This window comes from Mus caroli, unplaced genomic scaffold (assembly GCF_978045245.1).
Source record: "Mus caroli unplaced genomic scaffold, Mus_caroli_1 scaffold_3, whole genome shotgun sequence".
Classification (NCBI taxonomy): Eukaryota; Metazoa; Chordata; class Mammalia; order Rodentia; family Muridae; genus Mus; species Mus caroli.
In genome coordinates this window covers 37,647,196-37,668,226 of record NW_028227258.1, presented here as the reverse complement: position 1 = coordinate 37,668,226, position 21,031 = coordinate 37,647,196, and the positions used below count along the sequence as shown (strand labels likewise).

Sequence of the window (21,031 nt, the reverse complement as noted above, 5' to 3'; positions counted from 1 at the left end):
AGGGGCTTTCTGTCCTAAACAGAGAAGTAGAATTTGAATGAGCTCTTTTTTCTCTTTGAGTTTTTCTTTTCAGAGTTAACTGTTGATTTAAGTAAGAGCTTTGGCATTGCCCACCATTATGAACATAGGGAACTTCTCTGGGCCTAGAGGCTGTATCTGTGCACCTGGTTCAAAAGTAGGCGTGGTTGACTTACCACTTTCATGGTTTATCTTTGGATCTTTATTTCCTTGGAGGGCGGGCAGTAGGCGTGTACATACCATGGCACATGAGTGGAGATCAGAGGGCAACTTGGGGAGAGGTCAGTTCTCTCCTACCACGTTGGAACTCAAGTCATCAGTGATGACCTATCCCCTCTGAGCCCTGCTGAATTACAATAAAGCACATTTAGATAAACCTCAGAGGCAGCCGGGGTCCACAGATGGCTCTCCGTTCTATTGCAGATGGACACATCCAAAGGCTTGAACTGAAAACGACCAGTCCTGGAATCTGTAGATCTAGATCTTTTTAAGAGTTGTGGAAGTAGTTGAGATGTATTTGTTTAGGGGAGTTTATGACCCATTCAGGCACGGTTTTGATTGTAAAATACCATCTGGGTCTTTAAGTCATTTATGGGGCTGGAGAGACAGCTCAGCTGTTAGACGCTAAGCTCACGACTGAGTCATTTACGTGTACGCTTTGGAATTTGGCTTTAAACTTGGCCAGTTTGAAATTCAACAAAGGAAAGGGGTTCTAGAGAGCTGGGTTTCTGAATTCTACAAGGAACATCATGTTTTGGTGGAGTTCTCCTAAGATGATTTCAAAAATCAGCATATTTCAGAGCGATTTGTGGGCTGGCTAGTCAAGTCACACTTTCATGGAAGTTCGAGCTTTTTTCCATTTGTTTGAGACATTTATCAGGGATAGTGACATTTTTGTTCCATGTCACATTGGGTCTTGTCAGAGTTCAGAGGATCTGAGATGAGTCTGTCATCTTGAATCTCTGCCTTGCCCCAGTTTATGTGGCCCAGTCCAGCATCCACCAGGCCCGAGGATTCCTCTCTGAGCTCCAGGAAGACAGATTTCACTTTGAAATTAGACCAGTTTTACATGATGAGCCAGAACTCCAGTCAGACTTATAAATTTGTGAGCATAATTTCTGTGTATGATTTCTTTAAAAAAAAAAACAAACAAAAAACAACAACAACAAAAAATGGCCTATGGAGTTGTTTGGTACAACTTGATAAGAGGCCTCTCCTGTTGTTGATGGCTCCCTTAATCTAATAAACTGTTCCAAGGCAGAAGAAAGGAAGCTTTTGTGTGAGATCTTTGATGGCATTCTGGGTGTTGTGGCCAGACACTGAAAAGAGAAGAGTCCAGCCGCCTGCCTGCTTGTGCTTTTCCTGGTCTTCACCTCTCTTCCTGCCCCTCTTCCCTCCCCTCTTTCTCGCCCCCCACCCCCAACTTTCCCTGCATGCACATAATCCCTTCTCCTTTGTTTCTAGTAACTTAGCTTTCAGCCTTGATCATAAATTGAATGGCCAAAAATCTATCTTGTTTGTGAAAATTCAGTAAGATTTTTCTCTTTTCTCTTCTTTCCTCTTCTTTTGACCAACTAAATGTTCAAGGTCAGGAGAAGGCACAATCTAGTAAAGGCGCTCTCAGTTGTGAGGCTCTGCCACCCGTGTATCTGCGCCCTTACCAGACACCTGGGGCCAACTGTACGCACACATTAAGGTTGAAACCTGAGAGTCAGGGTGCTCATCTCCGAGCATGCCTTCCACGAGTGGCCAGCTTCATCCGAATAGAGAGAATGGTTACTGACCCTCGCCCCCGACCAAGCCCCAGGAATTGCTGGCTTTGAACTTGAACAAATAGACTAAATAAAGTTGTGCATAAGTAGAGGTTATGTTGTGCAACAGCTGGTTTTTATTCTTTAATTCCATTAGAACTAATTTTCTCGGAGGCCAGAGAGATGGCTCACTGGGTGAAGGTGCTTGCTGCCAAGCCTGACAACTTGAGTTTGGTCTCCAGAAACCCACACAGTGAACGGAGGGACCAAGTTGTCCTCTGACTCCTACAGAATTCACGTAATTAAAAAAAAAAAACATTTTAATAATCTCTTAAGGGCCAGATCTCTAAAACTTCCTGGTAGATTTTATTCATAGTTTTATGTTCTACGTTTTATGGTAAAAAGAAACTTTTCACATTCAGTGCCAAGGATCACCTTGGTTTGAGCAAGTGCCTACCCATGCCACTTATGGAACTGAGTTCTTCGTGAGTATTAGGTTGTTCTGTGAGAGGTGAACTCTCATCCCTGAGTGCCAGAGAAAAAGTCAGAATGTGCCTAAGGTTATTCGTCTTTGACCAGCCTGCAAACTCTCTTCTCTACACTCAGTAGTGAGAGAAAGAAAGAAAGAAAGAAAGAAAGAAAGAAAGAAAGAGAGAGAGAGAGAGAGAGAGAGAGAGAGAGAGAGAGAGAGAGAGAGAGAGGAAGGAAGGAAGGAAGGAAGGAAGGAAGGAAGGAAGGAAAAAGCTACCACGTGGCAGGTGAGCTGATGGGCGTGATTCTGTCTCTGGCAGAAAGTGTCTGGCAGAAAGGCACAGCTGTGTGTGAGGCACTGGGCAAGGCTCTGGGACTCAGCGGCGAAGAAGGCCTGATGACCATATTCCCTAAAGACCAAATATCCTGAGGCCTTTCATACAGCTGCCTGCAGTCTTTGAGTAGACTCCTCTCAGATCGTTAGCTTAAGCTTCAGACCCATCCTATACCTTGTCTGGCTCCCCTCTGGCTGCTTTCCAGTCCCCAGCCAGGCTACAGAGTCAGCACCTCTCCAGGTCTGTCTGTCTTTCCATCCACACTACCGAGACACAGAGGAGGACACAGGACAACATATTCAGAGCCATAGAACAGGGTCCATGCATGAGGACTTTATAGCAAGTTAGTTTGGGTCTTTGTGGTGGAAAAAGCTTGGCTTTCTCTGTAGGTGGCCGTGAGCCCTTGGGAACAAGTCCAGTATTTCCCAGGCCTTGACAACTCATAGACTAATGAGAGCCTGAGGATTTTATACAAACTTGTGGGCTCTGAGACCCCAATTGTCACTCATAACCTTCTTCCCCGCCCTTAAGTCCTCTATCCTCAGTATTCATGGTCCTTTTGTGGTCTGGGTCTCCCGACAAGGTCAGAAGGTTAGCAGGGTCAGTGTATGGCTTCAGTTTGTGGAGCTGTTAGAAGAATGGGTTGGGGCAGGGTGGGGTGTGGGCCCCTGGTCCTCATGGGCAGGAGCCAGAGAATTCTTTGTGTTAGAAGCCCATTAATTAGGGCGTAAGCAGAAAAACATTCTGGATCTCGCCTTAGCTGGGTGCAACTGTGACTAAAATCTCTTGGCAGAAGAGTGATATAGAGTCCTGTGGCATTGTGGGTGGCCAGTTGTAGAGGTGAAGCCAGGAGGTAGAAAATCATAGAAAGTGGCTACTGCAGAGGTCTTAGAAGGAGAGTTAAGTTCAAATGGGGAGCACGTGGGGGCGTTGTAGGAGACAGCATTGGGAATTGTTTTCCGTCAACAAAAGGTGGTTCTGAGGGCCATTTGGGGAATGAGGTCAGAGGAGATGCCAGGGGTCAGGAATGAGTGATTCTTTCTGAGTCAGCTACTCCCTGTAAGGAGTGGAAATGGAGTCTTGAACCTTCAGCACATTTCAAATGACTGCACTGGCCTTGTGGCTCGGAGCACTGCTCCACCCGGAGTTCTGCCCACTGCAGTCCACTCATACCTCAAAAGCAGCTTTGCGTGTCATTTTCAGTGACATTATCCTCAGAAGGAAGATCTGACCCTCAGCTTCCTGTGCCAGGTCCCTTGTGTCTGTTTCTGGGCTTCCTCAATTAGAACAGCCATGAGACCCAGCTCATACCAGCTAAGTCACAGGATTTGTGCTTAGAGACTTGCGTGTTACAGAGGCCTCAGCCATCCCTTGTTCCTCTTCCTTTTGAGTGCTGGTTTCATCGTCTAAGCCACATTGGTCCTTCTGGAAAAACACCCCCACCCTACCAACAAATAAGAGAGAAAACATGGTGGGGTGAAGTAACCACCAGGCTACAAGTCTCATGATATTTTTACCAGAATGGGTTAGAGTATCTTCTTCCAGGATGGGTGAGGGGCCCTCTCCCAGGCCAGTGGTGGCCAGGAAGACGTTTCCTACCATATGCCTGTAGTGAAGATGGAAGCAAGGGTGGGAGGAGGGGACTGGCGGTAGGGGTGAGGTGCTGGAGACACAGGTGTGTATCACACCCACACTTACACCTTTGCAGGTTTCTGTCCTGTGTCTCCCGACCCAAACCTCCAGGCCATTGTTCCCAGCGACTCATTATTTCCCCTAGCTATGATGCCTTACTCTTCGTGATTCAGTTCTGCTGCTCCAGCCCTTCCCTCACCCCGCCCAAACCCCAGTGAAACTGTCTGAGAACAGCCCTGGGCCACAGTGTTTCTCATTTTGACAGAGGAGAAAACTCGAAGACAAAGAGGCAAAGTAACTCACCCAGGCTGCAGATCGGGAAAAGGCGGGGTTGGATGGCTAGGCAGTGTGTCTATCCCCAGAGCTTGGTGGCGTTGAACTGTGTGTGTGTGTGTGTGGTCTTCCCAAAGAATGTGCCCCTCTGGAGCCGCCATCCCTGCTTGCTGTTCCATGTTCCCTTCGGCATGAATGTTAGTTCTTAGTGATCTGTACAGTGTCACACCCTTCAGGAGTGGGAAGCTCTCCTTGCAGCCTGGGGTAGACTTAAGCAAATATTAATGGTAATGCCGATGCCATCTTTCTCAGAGTCTCCTGTCTCCTTCATGCAAATGAGAGTCTGGTGCATCCTCTGGGGGACTCTAATAGATGCCCCCTACTGTCCCTCCGCTGCTGGCCTAGGAATTCCCGCTGTCTGCACGTCCAGGCCCATTCTTGTACTTAATGTGAACTGTAGGCTCAGGTGCTCACACAGGAAACCCAGGGTCCCACTCCTCCCGAGTTAGATTAGCTTTTTTTTTCTTCCTTGGAGAGCTGTTGAAATATGGGTTTCCACAGTAATGGGGGTCCCCATCACATTCTAGGAGCTGGCCCTGAGCCTCCAGAATCCCTTTTCCAACATTTCCTGGGCTCTGGCTACTACAGCTTGTTCAGACCAGACTTGTAAGACAAGTTACAGAAACACTCTTTCTATAGTTAGAGGGATGGCCGTGGTTTTCAGAGCCATGCCCAGACAGCTGGTATCAGTTCTGGCTGAGGAAACTGTTATTGAGTTCTCTCAAGAGGACTGAAGAAGCCTAGGAGAGAGAAGTTCCTTTCCCTATCTGCTTTCTTCCCAAACCCCAGCCTCTCTCTGCCTCCTGCACCAGACCCTCGGTACTGAGTCTGCTCTTATTTTACAGGCCTAGATTAATAGCGTCTGGATGTAATTATAATGACAGCTAACATTAGCGCCGATTCCCCTGCTAGAGTGCGTTCCAAGTCCTTACAGATACCCACTCATTTGGTCCTTATTAACATCATGTGCCATATTATCCCCGCTTAGCAGACAAGGAACCCAAGGTTCCACAAAGAATTAACGTCACTTGCCCAAGACCGCACAGCTGTTCAGAATTACTGTGGGCCTCTGCATGGAGGTGGTCAACTGGCCCAAGCTGTGAAACACTGCTGTAACAGCTCTTAATATCGAGACATAGTGACAAAGCCACACGTGGTGGCATATGCCTGTAACCCCAGCACTTGGGAGGCAGAGGCAGGAAGTCCAGGTAGACAAATCCACCCTTAGCTACATGATTCCACATCAGCCTGGGCAGCATTAATCTCATCTCAAACAGCAACAACAAAATGCTAATGATGAGAAAGATGATGAGAAAGAAACTAGACTCAGATTCCCCCAAAAGCATCACTTTATAGTGATTTATGAATTTTATAGCCAGCCTCCAGTTTAGGTGGACAACTGTGGGTCTCACCTACCTTCTCCAGATGCTCAGACATCAGCTCTTTGCATCTCATCTCAGACTCTATGTTGACGATAGGACTCGGATGCTAAGTTGCACATGGATTTGGGCTAGAGGGTGACTTTGCTCTAGGAGTTACTAACTCTGTTTAAAGTTAGGAAAACCATGGGGTAGATGGTATGGGTCCCGCCTGCCCCTGCCTTCGTCCTATAGGATTGTGGATGGTTTTGGCTCCTGGAATGAAGCTACAGGACTTAGTCCAGAACCGAGTAACGTCCTTTTGTTAGGAGGTTGAGCCCAACTTAGTTGTGGTTGGCATGATCGATAGCTGGGCTCTATACCAGGCCTCTATCTCCTTCTCCTCCAGACAAGATGGAGAGGCATGCTGTGAGAAGCTGTCCTTTGGACATGGCATGACTGCTGGACACATGAACCCAGCAGCAATGGTCACCTACGGAAGACCTGCACAAAATTAGGCTGGTTAAAAAGTCCAGTATGGAGGGCCAGGAGTGGTGGTACATACCTTTAATCCGAGCAATTGACAGGCAGAGCTTTGAGTTTGAGGCTAGGCAGATCTAGCAAGCTCAGGGCTACATCAAGGGCCCATACAGAAAAAAACTATATCTAATTAATTAATTAATTAATTGCAAAAGACTAGCACAGAGGAGGGAGGGTTCCCGAGGCCCCACCCCTAGCTGAAGAGCCATTGACGGCTGATGGCTGCTGAGGGAGAGTCACTTTTCTTTAAGAATTTTCTTGCTGTCACTTTCCTTCTGGCAGCAGAGGAGCCTGCACCTCAAAGGGCTGGTGCGCACTTTATGCACGCCCAGTGAACTAAGCGAGCCAGCAGGCCGGGTGTACTGCTGTCGAAAGCAAAGCCTGCTGTCCCATGCTGATAGAAGGGATGAGGATGACGTAGGTCCAGCCCTCTTTGAGATGCATCAAATGCAAGCTGGATACGGTGGCTCGTGCCTATAATCCCAGCCCTTGAGAGGCAGAAGCAGCAGGAGGATCAGGAATCCAAGGTCATCCTTGGCTACAGAGTCAGTTTGAGGCTAGCCTGGGCTACATAAGACCTGTCTCTAACAGCAAGCTTCATTAATTCATTATGTGATTAAACAGTAAGAGTTTTAGAGGGTACCCACTCCCTCCCAAAAACAGACACCAGCTACTCATGAGGTGGCCCTCAGGGTGATCTTGCGACATCCCCTTTGGAACCTGAGAGTCATTGCATAGATTCCCCACAACAGTGTATGGTCTGTGTTTTTTAAAGTCTGGTCTCCATCTCAAGCTACTAGGGAGGGCACAGGTCAACACTCTCCTTTCCTCTCCTCTCTGGGTTGTCATCCTGTCACCTCTATCTCCTGTAGCACCCAATTACAGCCTGTTTGTAAACACAGAAGGAAATAGCAGTAACTATGGATTTTCCTCTAAGGAGTTGGGACAAAAGTCACGGAAGAGCCAGCTGAGTTTGTAGTTAGGATAGCAAGTAAGAGTGTGTGATGCTTTAAAGGAAAACGTACATTGTAGCCAACACTGAGAAGGGTGTGTGTGGGGAGCAGGGGTCTGGATATTGGGACTTGAGTGAGGAGAACACAGCAGCACATAGGGGAATAGCTTTCTGGGTGTGAGCAAATAAAATTTCTGAGGAGTATAGTAGAGCTGGCTGTACATGTTCAGATCTCCTACATTGTCCCTGCCCGGACCTAGCAGAGAGCCTAGGGTATGGCGAAAGAGGTGTGAATGAGTCCGCTAGTCTGGGTGACTTACGAGGAACGACATTCACAATAGAGGTTAGGATTCAGTACAGCTACCTTGAGAGAAAGCCCCCGAATTATAGGCTTCATGAAGCTTGACAGTGACATAGAAAATGGGGACCAAGCTGGGTGGTGGTGGCACACGGCTTTAATCCCAGGACTTGGGAGGCAGAGGCAGGCGGATTTCTGAGTTTGAGGCCAGCCTGGTCTACAGAGAAACCCTGTCTCCAAAAAAAAAAAAAGAAACTGGGAACCAGTTGTTCTCCTGCTGGTGTGTGGGCCCCATGGGTATCAGAGCCCCAGCCTGGTTCCTGCCTTCTCGGCTGTTGTTTCTCGTTATGGCTTCCCCCTCATGGTCCAGGATATCATCGAGCTGCTGGTTGTCACATGCCACCCCAGAAGTCCTTCCAACTCAGTCTTCTAAGGGTAGATCTCAGTGCAGCATTTTATAAAACACAAACCGCCGGGAAGGCCGTCTTTGAGCTGAAGGGTGGTGACGCACTTGTAAAATCGAACTGCAGACTATCTGGGAGAAGAGCTGCAGACATCTCCCTCTGGGACGTTTGTTCCTGCAGTGTGGCTGAGTTCTTGAGGTGTTCAGGCCCTGCCTGAGGTGCTGCTGTAGGGAAAAGGGGAAAAGGTTCTTTTCCCATGAAACTTAAGAGTCTAGCAGGAAGCGAGACAGATAATAGGCAGCCATCAGCTGTCAGCTTGCCATTCATACATGAGTCTTCAGATGTAACTTTGCATAATTCAATGCCCAGAGCTGCTAGCGTCAAACACTTACCGTGTGAGGCCCACAAGAGTCATGGCAGTCAGCCTTTGCACACTTTTGATATAAATTCCACTATCAGATGTCCCTCCCTAGGCATAGTGGCCCACACCTTTAATCCCAGTACTCTGGAGGCAGAAGCAAAAGCATTGCTGTGGTGGAAAGGCCAGCCTGGATCATGTAGTGAATTCTAGGCTAGCCTGGGTTATAGTGTGAGACCCTGTCTCACTGAGCAAACTGAATGATTGAAACCATTGCCTTTGTCTGTCTGTCCTGAGAGCAGAGGAGGAGGGTAGGGAGAGGAGAGGAAGAAGTGAAGGTCCACCCTGAAATCCACCTATACCACATCAGCCAGCACTGTGAAGAGAGGCGTGCATAGTTAATCCTCAGTCTGAATCCTTTGTTTGGGGCGGGGGTCGGGGGAGACTTGGGGATCTTTCTCTCCTTGCTAAGCAGTGTGTGAGGAGTAATTCTGGGGCTTTTCGAGGCATCTGGAGGACACACTGGGGAACTTAGGGAAGCACAGACACCTGGCCTTCCCCTTCTCACATAACCTTCAGTGAGTGGTACCCAAACCTGGTTTCTCTAGGAACCCAGGAGGGGTGGTGTTCAGTGTGTTTGTACAAGGCTGAGTGATGCTAAATCCAACCTGGAGCCAGTGTCACCTGCCTAGAAGGCCTGCAGCTGTTGCCATGCCACGTTCTCAAGCTGTTTGGGGTGAAGGACCAGTTTTCCCCTTTAAGTTTGGTTCCCAGTCTGCCTTAAAAATGAAGTAGTGCATTAGAAAAATTAAACCAAAAAGAAAAGGTGTTATTCAATCTGGATGTCTTAGTTAGGGCTTCTGTTGCTGCAATGAAACACTCGACCAAAAATGACTTGGGAAGGAAAGGGTTTATTTTGCTGACTCTTCCATATCACAGTTCATCATCAAAGGAAGTCAGGGCAGGGACTCAAGCAGTGCAGGAACCTGAAGGCAGGAGCTGAGCTGATGCAGAGGCCATGGAGGGATGCTGCTTACTGCCTTGCTCCTCGAGTCTTGCTCAGCCTGCTTTCTTATAGAACCCAGGACCACCAGCCCAGGGATGGCACCGCCCACAATGGACTGCGCCTTCTTACATCAACCACCAATTAAGAAAATGCCCTACCATCTTGCTTGTAGCTCAGTCTTTCTTTCTTTCTTTCTTTCTTTCTTTCTTTCTTTCTTGATTTATTTATTTTATGTATATGAGTATACCATTGCTGTCTTCAGACACACCAGAAGAGGGTATCAGATCCCATTACAGATAATAATGAGCTACCATGTGGTTGCTGGGATTTGAACTCAGGTCCTCTGGAAGAGCAGTCGGCGCTCTTAACCACTGAGCCATCTCTCCAGCCCCCAGTCTTTATTTTTAATTGCAGTTCCCTTCTCTCAGATGACTATAGCTTGTGTCAAGTTGATATAAAAACTAGCCAGCACACTGGGCATAAGTAATAATATATGTCTATAATCCCAGCACTTGAGAGGCTGAGGCAGGAGGATTATTAATTCAAACGTAGCCAAGGTTATGCAGACAGCAAGGCCCATGTCTCAGACAAAACGAAGCAAACAATAAATCAGACTGGGGTAAGATTAGTAGATACAGTTCTTGCCACGCAGGCATGAGGCGAACCAAAGTTTGGATTCCCAGAACTCCACAAAAGCAGGTTGGTATGGTAACCTGTATGAGAGGCAGAGACTGGGGATTCCTGGAGCCAGCTGCTAGTCAGACTAGTCAAAACAGTAAGTTCCAGAGTTAGTCAGAGACCCTACCAATATATACGGTAGGGAATATATAATGGAAATCAAGGATTTTACCCAATATCAACCTGAGGCCCCTCCAGACACCCATGTGTGCATCCATCCACATGTAAGCTTGAACATTCACACACATACACAGAAATTATCTATAACTCAAGGGCTGCACAGATGACTCCGCTGTTAAGAGCACTGTTGCTCTTACAGAGGACCCGTTTCTGGTTCCCAGCACACACGGGGTGGCTCATAACCACCTGTAACTCCAAGCCCAGAGGATTTGACGCCCTCTTCTCGCCTCTACAGGTATTGTATACACATGATAGACAAACATGCAGGCAACATACCCATAGGAATACAATGACAACAAACAGAAGCTTAAAAAAAACAAATATTTTAAACATTATTTCAAAGAGTATGTCTAACTCAGGCATCTATTTTAGATTTAGGGGGCATGAAATTGCTCCATCTGCTTAGAAATCTTTTATAAGCTAACTTAATTCCTGCCTGGAGTTTGTCTACAGGAAACCAAAAAAAAAAAAAAAAACTAGGAAAGAAATTCAGAGGCTTTGCTACCAGCCTCGAGGACTGTGTTTTGGGCTATACTGCCCCTGAGGCCCAGGGTCAAAGGCCACTGGGGAACTGCTGTCCTTCCCAGCTCCACATTAGGGCAATTATAAAAGAGAACAAGGAAGCTCCCACAGGAAGAGAGCCTCCTGGCCTTGTTCCTCTGTCTCTGCTTCGGGAGCAATTTCCCTGCGAGAGCTCTTATGAGCTCTACCTGCAGCTGGAGAAGCAAGAGGTCACGGCTAATTGTAGTCTCCAGTTCCCTTTCTGAACGCAGCTTTGGGCCTGCGCGCACTCATCTGCTCAGTGAAGCAGAGGACCAGCGAAACGGTGGTCATCTGCGGCTGGCATGGCCTGGCCTGGCCCGGGGAAGGTGAGGTCACTGAGGGCTCTGTGTTGCAGTTCTCCAAGGAGAGGCACATCATGGACAGGACCCCTGAGAGGCTGAAAAAGGAACTGGAGGAGGAGCTGCTGCTGAGCAGTGAGGACCTACGCAGCCACGCCTGGTACCACGGCCGGATCCCCCGACAGGTATGCGCTCTGCTCTGTTCCGCTCAGGGACTCGCACACTGATGGTCTGTTGAGTCCTGCTCAAAGACCACAGAACGCTAGTGCTAGAAAGTGACTTAACTTAGAACCGTCTCTAAAGAGTCCTTTGGAAGAACCAAAGGTTGGACTCCAAATATATTTCCAGCCATGAGGGAAAGGACAGTGCTCCTGGGGTCCATATACATGGCGCAGAACCAGCTGCCAGAAGTACCTAGATGCCTGGAGTTCAGATAATTAAGCTCTTGGCCAGTGGTCAGAGCCTCCTACTACTTGGACCCTTTTCTGAAGGCAGTGACTTATCTCAGAGAAGTTCCTATGCCACAGGGCAGGAGACACAGACTGACAAGGCCACCCCTGCTTCAATGGGGCAAGCGAGTGTCCACTGTCTTCTGTCCTTCACTGAGTCCTGTGACCCAAAAGATGGGGAGGAAGGGGGATTAGCCCAGGGCCCAGGCTCATCCTTAATGGCTCAGGAGATTTCACGTAGTTGTGATAAGTCATGTTGTTGTTTGATACTGTAAGAATTAAAAATAGGCTGAGTTTGCAGAATTGAAGTGTAAAGTTACCTATGGGATTTTATTATAAGCATAACTGGCCAGTCATTAATCAAGGTCAGCATAACAGGAAATGCATACCTAGGTCTAAGGCAGGTGGCGGCATGTTGTAAATACTGTCTTTAGGGTAACGAATTTCACTTTTTAAAATTATTATTTCGTGCTGGGTGGTGGTGGTGCACACCAGCCCTTGGGAGGCAGAGGCAGGTGGATTTCTGAGTTCAAGGCCAGCCTGATCTACAGAGTGAGTTCCAGGACAGCCAAGACTACACAGAGAAACCCTGTCTCAAAAAACCAAAAAAGAAAAAAAAATTATTATTTTGTTTATTTATTTATTGCGCGTGTGTGGAGTGTGCCACAGCACACAGGTGGATATCAAAAGACAAAGGGATCTGAACTCAAGCCATTAAGGCTTGGCAACAACCGCCTTTACCTGCTAAGCCATCTTACCAGCCCTATTTTTTTTTAACACTTATCAAAGAAATCATTTTTATTCTGATCTTGAGATATTTTTTTTGTAACCTTAAAACTGATGGTAGAAGATCCAGATAAGAAGAGAGAAAATCCAACTCCTATCCCTAATTGTCTCCCCTGGAGGTGGTTGTTATAAGCATTCTCGTATATATCCCTCCAGACCTCTTCAATCAAAACAGAGATCTTCCTGCTTTCTGTGGCCCACTCGCCTCACTTAATGGTGTGCCCTGGGAATTGGCTCCGGCTGTAAACTCTTCGGCTGCCCCAGCACACACTGTGTATATGGCTATCACATACACACACATCACAATTTATGGGGTACTTAGAGCGTTTCTAGCAGCCTGAGCAACATCCTGTATGATAACTACCACGTTCAGACCTATAATTCTTTCTACTGGCTCAATTCCAGGAAATGGAATTTCTGCATGAAAATGTATTTTTAAGGCAAAGAGGCAGTTTTAAAGTAACCATGGCAGCACACTATTCTGAGCTCGCAGAAGTATAGCGTCACTTGGATGTTAGAATATCCTAGGGGAACAATGTCATCACTGCTGTCCTTGTTAGCGCGCCCGCCAGAAGGGCGAGCTCTCAGAACATCATTCTGGACGCTAACTGGAACCCGATGGCAATGGAAGCCGGGTGCCAACACTGTCCCTTTGAAGGTTTCAGCCACTCTATAAGCAACAGCATTATCTACATCTTATAGATGATGTAACCGAACCACAAGGCGCTTATGTAATTTGTCTAGTCACACAGCTAGGGCAGATTGCAAACCTAGGTGGTCAGGCTCCAGCATGATGTACTGGATGGCTGGCAACATCAGCACCATAGTGGCTACCTGTGGGGCTGTCCACCGCATTACAGGCATTGTACTCCTCGTGCTTTGCCTAGTTCTCATATGCAAACGGATTATCTTTACAATAACTTTGTGGGGTGAGGAAACCTCAAGTGTCTTTTTTTTTCCCTAGCCTCCTAGGTTGTCCAGAATCCACTGTGCCATCCCTGGGTTCATCCTGCTCTGTAAACAGAAATCTTAGGAGCATAATTAGGGGACCCAGACCCAGATAGCCTCTTCCTCTTCCCTTTGAAAAAAAAAATCAGACCCAATGAGCATACAACCTCATTTCGTCCCGTTGCTTTACATTCTCTAAGTCTGTGTAAATGTCCTCTTCTTGGGACATCTTCCTGGTCACCCTCATTTGAACAATAACCCTTCCAAGTAGCCCATCTCCCTTCCAAAGTTTTTCTTTCCGTAGCTTCACAATATTCAGACTCACCATACTTGCAGCTGTCTGTCCCGAGAGTGCTACACCAAACACACACACACACACACACACCACAAAGCCCCCGAGGGAGCACACTTAGTCATTGCTGTGTCTCCTGAGTCTGCAGTAGTGCTGGGCATGTAGAAGAAGGTCCATAAATAGTTTGGGTGTTTTGTTTTGCATTTGAGAGGGGGATGACTTCAAATGAATTATGTATTCCAGGCTGGCTTCAGACTTACAGTCCTCCTGTCTTAGTTTCCTGAGCGCATTGATCACCCGTGTGCAGAGCCATACCCAGCTAGGATACAGTCCTTGAGTGTGTCATTTAACAAACTAAAGACATGACTAAAAAAAAGGGAGTGCTAGGAGATGGCTCGGTTGGTAAAATAGTCATCTTGCAAGCACAAGGATCAGGGTTCGATCCCCAGAACCCACATTAAAAACAAAACAAAAACAAAAATCAGGAGAGCCAGGCGTGGTAACACATGCAGTGGAGAGGCAGATCCCTGGGTTGTGGGAGATCGATTGTGCCTAAGGAAAGATGCCTTTGGTCTCTGCACGCATGCGCACACGGATCAGACATAACAGCTCTGTCTTCTGGAAGTTCTTGAGTATGTTTGCCTTTCCTGCTCCTCATTCACCATTTTGACTACAGGTGTCTGAAAACCTTGTGCAGCGGGATGGCGACTTCCTGGTTCGCGACTCCCTGTCGAGCCCCGGAAATTATGTCCTGACCTGTCAGTGGAAGAACCTCGCTCAGCACTTTAAGATCAACCGGACTGTCCTGCGGCTCAGCGAGGCCTACAGCCGTGTGCAGTACCAATTCGAGATGGAGAGCTTTGACTCCATCCCGGGGCTGGTCCGCTGCTACGTGGGCAACCGGCGACCCATCTCCCAACAGAGTGGTGCCATCATCTTCCAGCCCATCAATAGGACAGTGCCCCTCTGGTGTCTGGAGGAGCGTTATGGCACCTCCCCGGGCCGAGGCCGGGAGGGCAGCCTGGCTGAGGGAAGGCCAGATGTGGTGAAGAGGCTGAGCCTCACCACAGGCAGCAGCATCCAGGCTCGGGAACACAGCCTGCCCCGAGGAAACCTCCTCAGGTAGGTCTGTGGAGTGCTGGGGCCTCGCTCAGGCTAAGGGGAGGAGAGGGTTTTAGAACACTCACCGTCAGTGGACAGTGGTCACAAGTGTGCATGATTAGTCCCCGCTTAAAGAGCATCAAAAGCAAGTGGTGGAGCTAGATGCTTAAAGAGCATCAAAAGCAAGTGGTGGAGCTAGATGCGAGATGCGTGTGGGTAATCTCAGTGCTTTGAGGCTGAAATGGGGCGAGTGCCCCAAGTTCAAGGCCATCCTTGACTACAAAATGAGATCCCCATCTCTAAAACAAAAACAACAACAGGGTCTGAGCAGGGGATATTTGGGGGACACTGCAAAGAAGAGGGGGTTCCAGGGACTTAATGTGAGACGTTCAAGGGCCAGAGGAGCCTGGAGGGTTGATTGGCCAGGCTAAAGTAGAGGGTCTGTGTAAGGGAGGGATGGGGTTAGGAGGAATCCAACCGCACCCCACCGCTGCTGGTGGTGGAGGCTTTGTGCCTGGCTATAAAAGTTTGGCACAGTGAACAGCAGATCTTGAAGCAGAACTGGGCAGCATTAGGCACAGAGTGGGGGGAGAAACGGAAGCAGGGGAGCCAGCACATGCTTCAGCAAGGGCCCAGGCTGGACAGGGGAGATGGGGTCGACTTCTGAGGTTTTCAGGGTTAGAGGAAAAAACCCACCTAGGCGGTATACTATGGGGAGGGCAGGGACTGTGGACATGCTGTGTGTCAGCGTCCAGCAGGGGTCAGTGCTGAGGCTAGGGACTGGCCTTGTGGAAAATGATTGGCCTGGAGGGAAACAGATGGGGTTTGAAGGACTGGAAGCGTAGAAGGAGGAAACTGGACTCCCGTGCCCCTTGGGCTGAAGAGAAGTGTTCAGAGAATAGGCAGGCAAGGCTGAGAAGCGAGCTCTGTATTTGCATAGGACTTAGCTTCCAGAGATGAGACGCCTTTTCAGGGCCAATTGCTGGGGAGGAAAGCTGAGATGTAGCCTGGACCCCTTTATTGCCCTGCCCGCCAACCCCCACCCCCACCCCCCACACGCACGCTCCTGGCGTCTCAGCTCCCACATATAAATAAGCGTGTCTATTCACCTCTCTGCTTTCCTGTCTGGGCCAAGAGAAAATATAAACTATAATTTCTTTACTGCAAACGCCTTATGAAATACAGGACTATGTAAGTAACATAAACTGTAGCTGTTGCCTGGTATGTATTAGTCAGCCACTGACTCAGAACCTGTGGCTCCACGCTGGTTCCCATGTGGCTAGCTGTGCAACCCTGGGCAGACACCGTCAACCTCTCTGGGGCTCCCTTCCTTGGTCTGGAAGCATAGAAGCCTAGGGCCCTGCATAGCCACTTCCAGAGTGAGTGAGGGTGCAGGAAGTGGACCTTGTTTACTCTCACAGCAAGAGCTGGTATTCCTGGGAGCTGTTTTTCTCTGCAGGGGAGGCAAAAGTCAGACTTAGGGGCAGGCAGGGAGGCAAGGAAGGGTCTGGGAGGTGCTCTTCTGATTGGCCTTTGGAATGTAGAGGCTCTGGGACAGCTTCCCACAGGAAGCGGCCAACACACTTCAGGTGGGGGAAGGGCGACCTCACCATGACCAGTGTGGCCTTAATGGGCTAGTCACCCTACCCTGCTGCCCTTCAGTGACTTTCCCACGTCAGCTTTGGCCCACTGCCATCTGCTGCCTGCCTGGCAGCCTGGGGCCCTGGGCAAAGGTGTGCATTTTCAGGCACTCTGCTTCCCACCTATCTAGCCGCCCCTGGGCCCCTGGACTAATCTGATGGGTTGATTGTTGATCATGGCGGACACGCCTCAAACATCAGTTCTCCAAAGTCATTTCCTTTAGTAATTTGCTGCTTATCTTTGAGTGGTTGCTGGAAGGTTTTGTTTGCTTGTTTCCAAACGTAGGGAAGATCTTCCGGTTTGTGTGACACTGGGTTATGTTTCCAGAGGACCTGTGTATCACAGCCTGGCTGGTAGAGTGTATCTCTTCCTCTGTCAACAGAATACAGTCTACCGCCGCCTGTAGTTAGAACGACCCCCAGTTAATCAGAATGGACAGAGGGAGTGTGGGAGAAAGTGCCTCCAAGTCACCCTCTACCTTTCCCTGGCTGGTTGTGCGCTGTGCCTTCCAGTTGACCCTACCGGCCACTTTTGCTTCTAACTCAGCAGTTAGAGATCACCTGTGGGTGTGCCCCAAGCCCAGCCAGGAAGATAGGGATGACCGCCACCTCTGACCTGTGCAGCGCTAATCTGTACATAGAGATAGAAAGTGACCCCCAGCTTCCTCCCAGTTGACATTGATCCATTGTGGAAAAGTCGTGTTAGTTAAATAAGCCATTCCCCCAGGGAGTGAGAATCATTTAAAGTTTTTTTTTTTTTTTTTTTTTAAGAAGTATACACATTCCAGTTCATCAGATGCCTTCCCACTACTCCCCAGAGGATGGTGACCCATTCAGCACGGTCTTTTCAACAGGATGGAAGGGCTGAGGAAACAGCCTAGGACTCAGCTGCTCTGGCCCTGGGGACTCTGGCACACCCAGTCAGTTCAGTTGCTCCTCCTCTGCGGCCTTTCCTTTACTGTGAGCGTATGCGCTGCTGCTGCTGCTGCTGCGTTCATTCCGGGAGTTTTCTTTTCTTAACTTTCCGTGAGTGAGTGACGTAGCCTGAAGGAGGGTTTTACTACTTAATAACACGATTCTGCCTGGTCTCTCTGGCTTCAGGAATAAAGAGAAGAGTGGCAGCCAGCCTGCCTGCCTGGATCACGTGCAAGACAGGAAGGCCTTAACCCTCAAAGCTCACCAGTCGGAGAGTCACCTGCCGATAGGTAGGTGTCGGGGAGTGTCAGGCAAGAAGGTGGTGGTGTGACCCTGGGGGGTCCTCAAACTTTTTCTGCCTCAAACAAGCCACGGGGTGTGAAGATCCCATATCCTCAGCCTGGCAGGGAGGTTGGCGGAACTGTTTGGTTATGGTACACTAAGCTTAATACTTTATGCATCCAAACATTTAAGTCTCATAAGCAGCCTTCAAAGTGGGCACAGTTATTCCCATTTTGCAGCTGTGGAAACTGAGGAGTTAAAGTACTGAGTAAGAGGGTCACCTAGCCTTTGTACCCAGGATTTTACATTGCAAGCCCTGTTGATATGTGGTGGTCATTGTGATAGCAGAACTCACTCCTTAGCTGCCCCCTGCCCCACCAGTGGCTCAGATAGTCTGGGGGCTGCTAACGGAGCGGCTGTCCACAGACACCTTGCTGTTTCTCTGTGTTCTGTCCATGGCCAGAAGAGTGGTGGGGCATGGAACTTGGGAACTCTGTAAGCATTTAGTGCCAGTGGGAGGATTTTTCATTTCTTTTAATAAATAACCTTCCACAGGGCCACAAAGTGACTTTCCCCAGTGCTCCTTTGTAAAATGTTTGTTTGGCTTATCTCCGTGTGTCTGTCTATCTTCCTTGCATCTCTTGCTCTCTCTTTAGTGCTGCCTGAGATCCACCCTGACTTTGTGACTCAGAGCCCTTCATGCTATGTGGCTGAAGGTTTCTGTTTCTTCTGGCGGGATTGTGCTGTTCACTGCCCAAGACGTGTTTCCCTGTTCTGACTGTCCCAACCTGCTATGACCATAAAATGGTGTTAGAGCCCGCCCCTGGGATTTAGAGTCACCTCTAGAGTGAGGTGGAGCCAGGGACGCCTTCACAGTGTTCTCGACTGCCACAAACCAGACCTGATGTGAGAAAGTCACAGTGTTTTCTTTTGTGGCAAAGAGGAGAACCCAAGGGCATAGGGTGAGAGCTGGGAGCGGTTACTCCCATTTTGTTTTCTGTCCTCCAGACAACTGAGCTTTCTCTGACCTTCTTTTCTCCTCCACAGGCTGCAAGCTGCCCCCCCAGTCTCCGAGTATGGACACAAGCCCTTGCCCCAACTCTCCCGTGTTCAGGACTGGCAGCGAGCCCACTCTGAGTCCTGCACTGGTACGAAGGTTCTCTTCAGATGCTAGGACAGGGGAGGCGCTTCGGGGATCAGACAGCCAGCTGTGCCCCAAGCCACCCCCAAAGCCCTGCAAGGTGCCCTTCCTCAAGGCTCCCCCCTCTCCATCTCCCTGGCTCAACTCAGAGGCCAACTACTGTGAACTGAACCCTGCTTTTGCTGTGGGCTGTGACAGGGGAGCCAAGCTTCCCACACAAGCCCACGACAGCCACGAGATGCTGCTGACAGCCAAACAGAATGGGCCATCGGGTCCCCGGAACTCTGGCATCAACTACATGATCCTTGACGGGGATGACCAAGCGAGACATTGGGATCCACTGGCAGCGCAGACGGATGAGGGTCAGGAGGACAAGACCAAGTTTGTGCCACCTCTCATGGAGACCGTGTCGTCATTCAGACCCAATGACTTTGAGTCCAAGCTTCTTCCTCCAGAGAACAAGCCCCTGGAAACGGCCATGCTGAAGCACGCGAAAGAACTGTTCACCAACCACGATGCCAGGGTCATTGCGCAGCACATGCTGAGCGTGGACTGCAAGGTTAGTGTTCTGTGGCTGTCCGCTTCCATTACTTTTAAGGACGTCTGCCTGGCCACACCGCACCTTGCTGGGTCGATACTTCGTCATAGGGGAAAAAGCCAGACAGTAACGCAGGTGTGGGATTTATTTGCAGGGTGGGAACCACCAGTCAGAGCAACCTTTGCCCAGCAGGAAACTGGTAAACTTCACCTAGGACAGAGGGAGGGAAGACCTGCCCCTGAACCCAACCTGCTAAAGATAAGCACCTCTGTGACTCCTCCTCCTACCTCCTTAGTTAAGAACTCCCCTCAGCCCTGTCAGAACTGGAACAGTTGGGGGCGAAGGAGGATCACAGAAAGCCTGGCTGCTGGAGTGGCAGGGCCCTTGCTATTTTATTCTATTATACATTATACTCATACACATGGTATATTTATTTAGTTTCTGATATGATCTTTATGATAATCATCTTCAACTTGATTTTTTTTTTAAATTGTTCAAGTTAAAAAAATTGTAAGATGCAGATTAGAAGAAAAGATAAAATCTGACAAAATAAAGTTTCTGGGGTCAGTGAGATGGCTTATCGAGTATATACAGCTGGCTGACAAGCCAAAACCTGAATCCATTCCCCAGAACCCATATGGTTGAAAGAGGGCCCAGCCTCTGCAAGTTATCCTCTGACTGTACACACATTGTGACATATATACATATATACACACATACACATACACACACATACACACACATACAATGAATTTAAAATATCTCAAAACTCAGGCTAGAGGAATGGCTCAGTGGTTAAGAGCACTGGCTGCTCTTTCACAGGACCCCAGCTTGATTCTCAGTACCTACATGGCAGCTTTCAACCATCTATAACTCCAGGTCCAGGGCATCTAATACCCCTTTCTGGTGTCTTTGGCACCACCCACACATGCATTTCATAGACATACATGCAGGCAAAACACACATACACATAAAATAAAATAGAAGAGTAAAAGCTAATTTTAGAAACTCCCGCTTCCCTAATGCTCACCGCTGACAATGCTTGGGATGTGGAATATCAGGCTTATTAGCATTTGAGAACAAAACTGTTTGTTATACATAGATACAATTCCAAGCCTGACTCTCATTCCATATCTATGTACATTCTTATCATTTTGGGTTTTTTTTCCTTAAAGATTTATTTATTTATTTTATGTATATGAGTGTTGTTTTCATGCACAGCAGAAGAGGGCATCAGATTCTACTCCAGATGGTTGTGAGCCACCATGTGGTTGCTGGGAATTGAACTCAGGACCTCTGGAATAGCAGCCAGTGCTCTTAACTGCTGAGCCATCTCTCCAACCCCATTCTCATTTTTAATAGGGGCATTTGCTTCAGGAGCAGGTGATCTGTGTATATAAGCTCTTGGTATCCCTTAGACAACGGGCATCTTGGGCTTAGCCCACCTTCCTGGTATATAGCAGTTGATACGTGGGCATTTGAGTGATAGATAAAACCTCAGTGAAATCTAAAGCCCTGTTTCATTCAGCTCAGAGAAGGCCACGAGTTTTAAAGGTTAGATTTATTCAAAAGCTGCATTTTCCTTCCTGTGTCAGGAATCCTGGCTGTAAATCTAATCTCCTAGCCATACCCCAGGGGGGTTGGGGACTGAAAAAAGACTTCCAGGATGAACTGGAGGGTCACCGAATAACCTCAGTAGAAAGAGCTCTTTTCCTGACTCCAGGACTGGAAGGCTAACTAGATGACCAGTGTAGGTCAGAGCCTGTGGCCGAGGGTGTCACCC

The 21,031-nt window shown here is 48.5% G+C and overlaps 1 protein-coding gene across 2 annotated transcripts in view; it reads left to right on the top strand.

The window, feature by feature from the left end:
* Bcar3 (BCAR3 adaptor protein, NSP family member) overlaps window positions 1-21,031 on the top strand; it is a 111,196-nt gene that overhangs the window by 75,018 nt on the left and 15,147 nt on the right. For both annotated transcript variants that reach the window (XM_021157545.3, XM_021157547.3), the window contains 4 exons: window positions 11,213-11,341; window positions 14,308-14,753; window positions 17,474-17,577; window positions 18,617-19,269. In XM_021157545.3, the coding sequence (XP_021013204.1) occupies window positions 11,213-11,341; window positions 14,308-14,753; window positions 17,474-17,577; window positions 18,617-19,269 (1,332 nt within the window). The remainder of the gene's footprint in view (window positions 1-11,212; window positions 11,342-14,307; window positions 14,754-17,473; window positions 17,578-18,616; window positions 19,270-21,031) is intronic.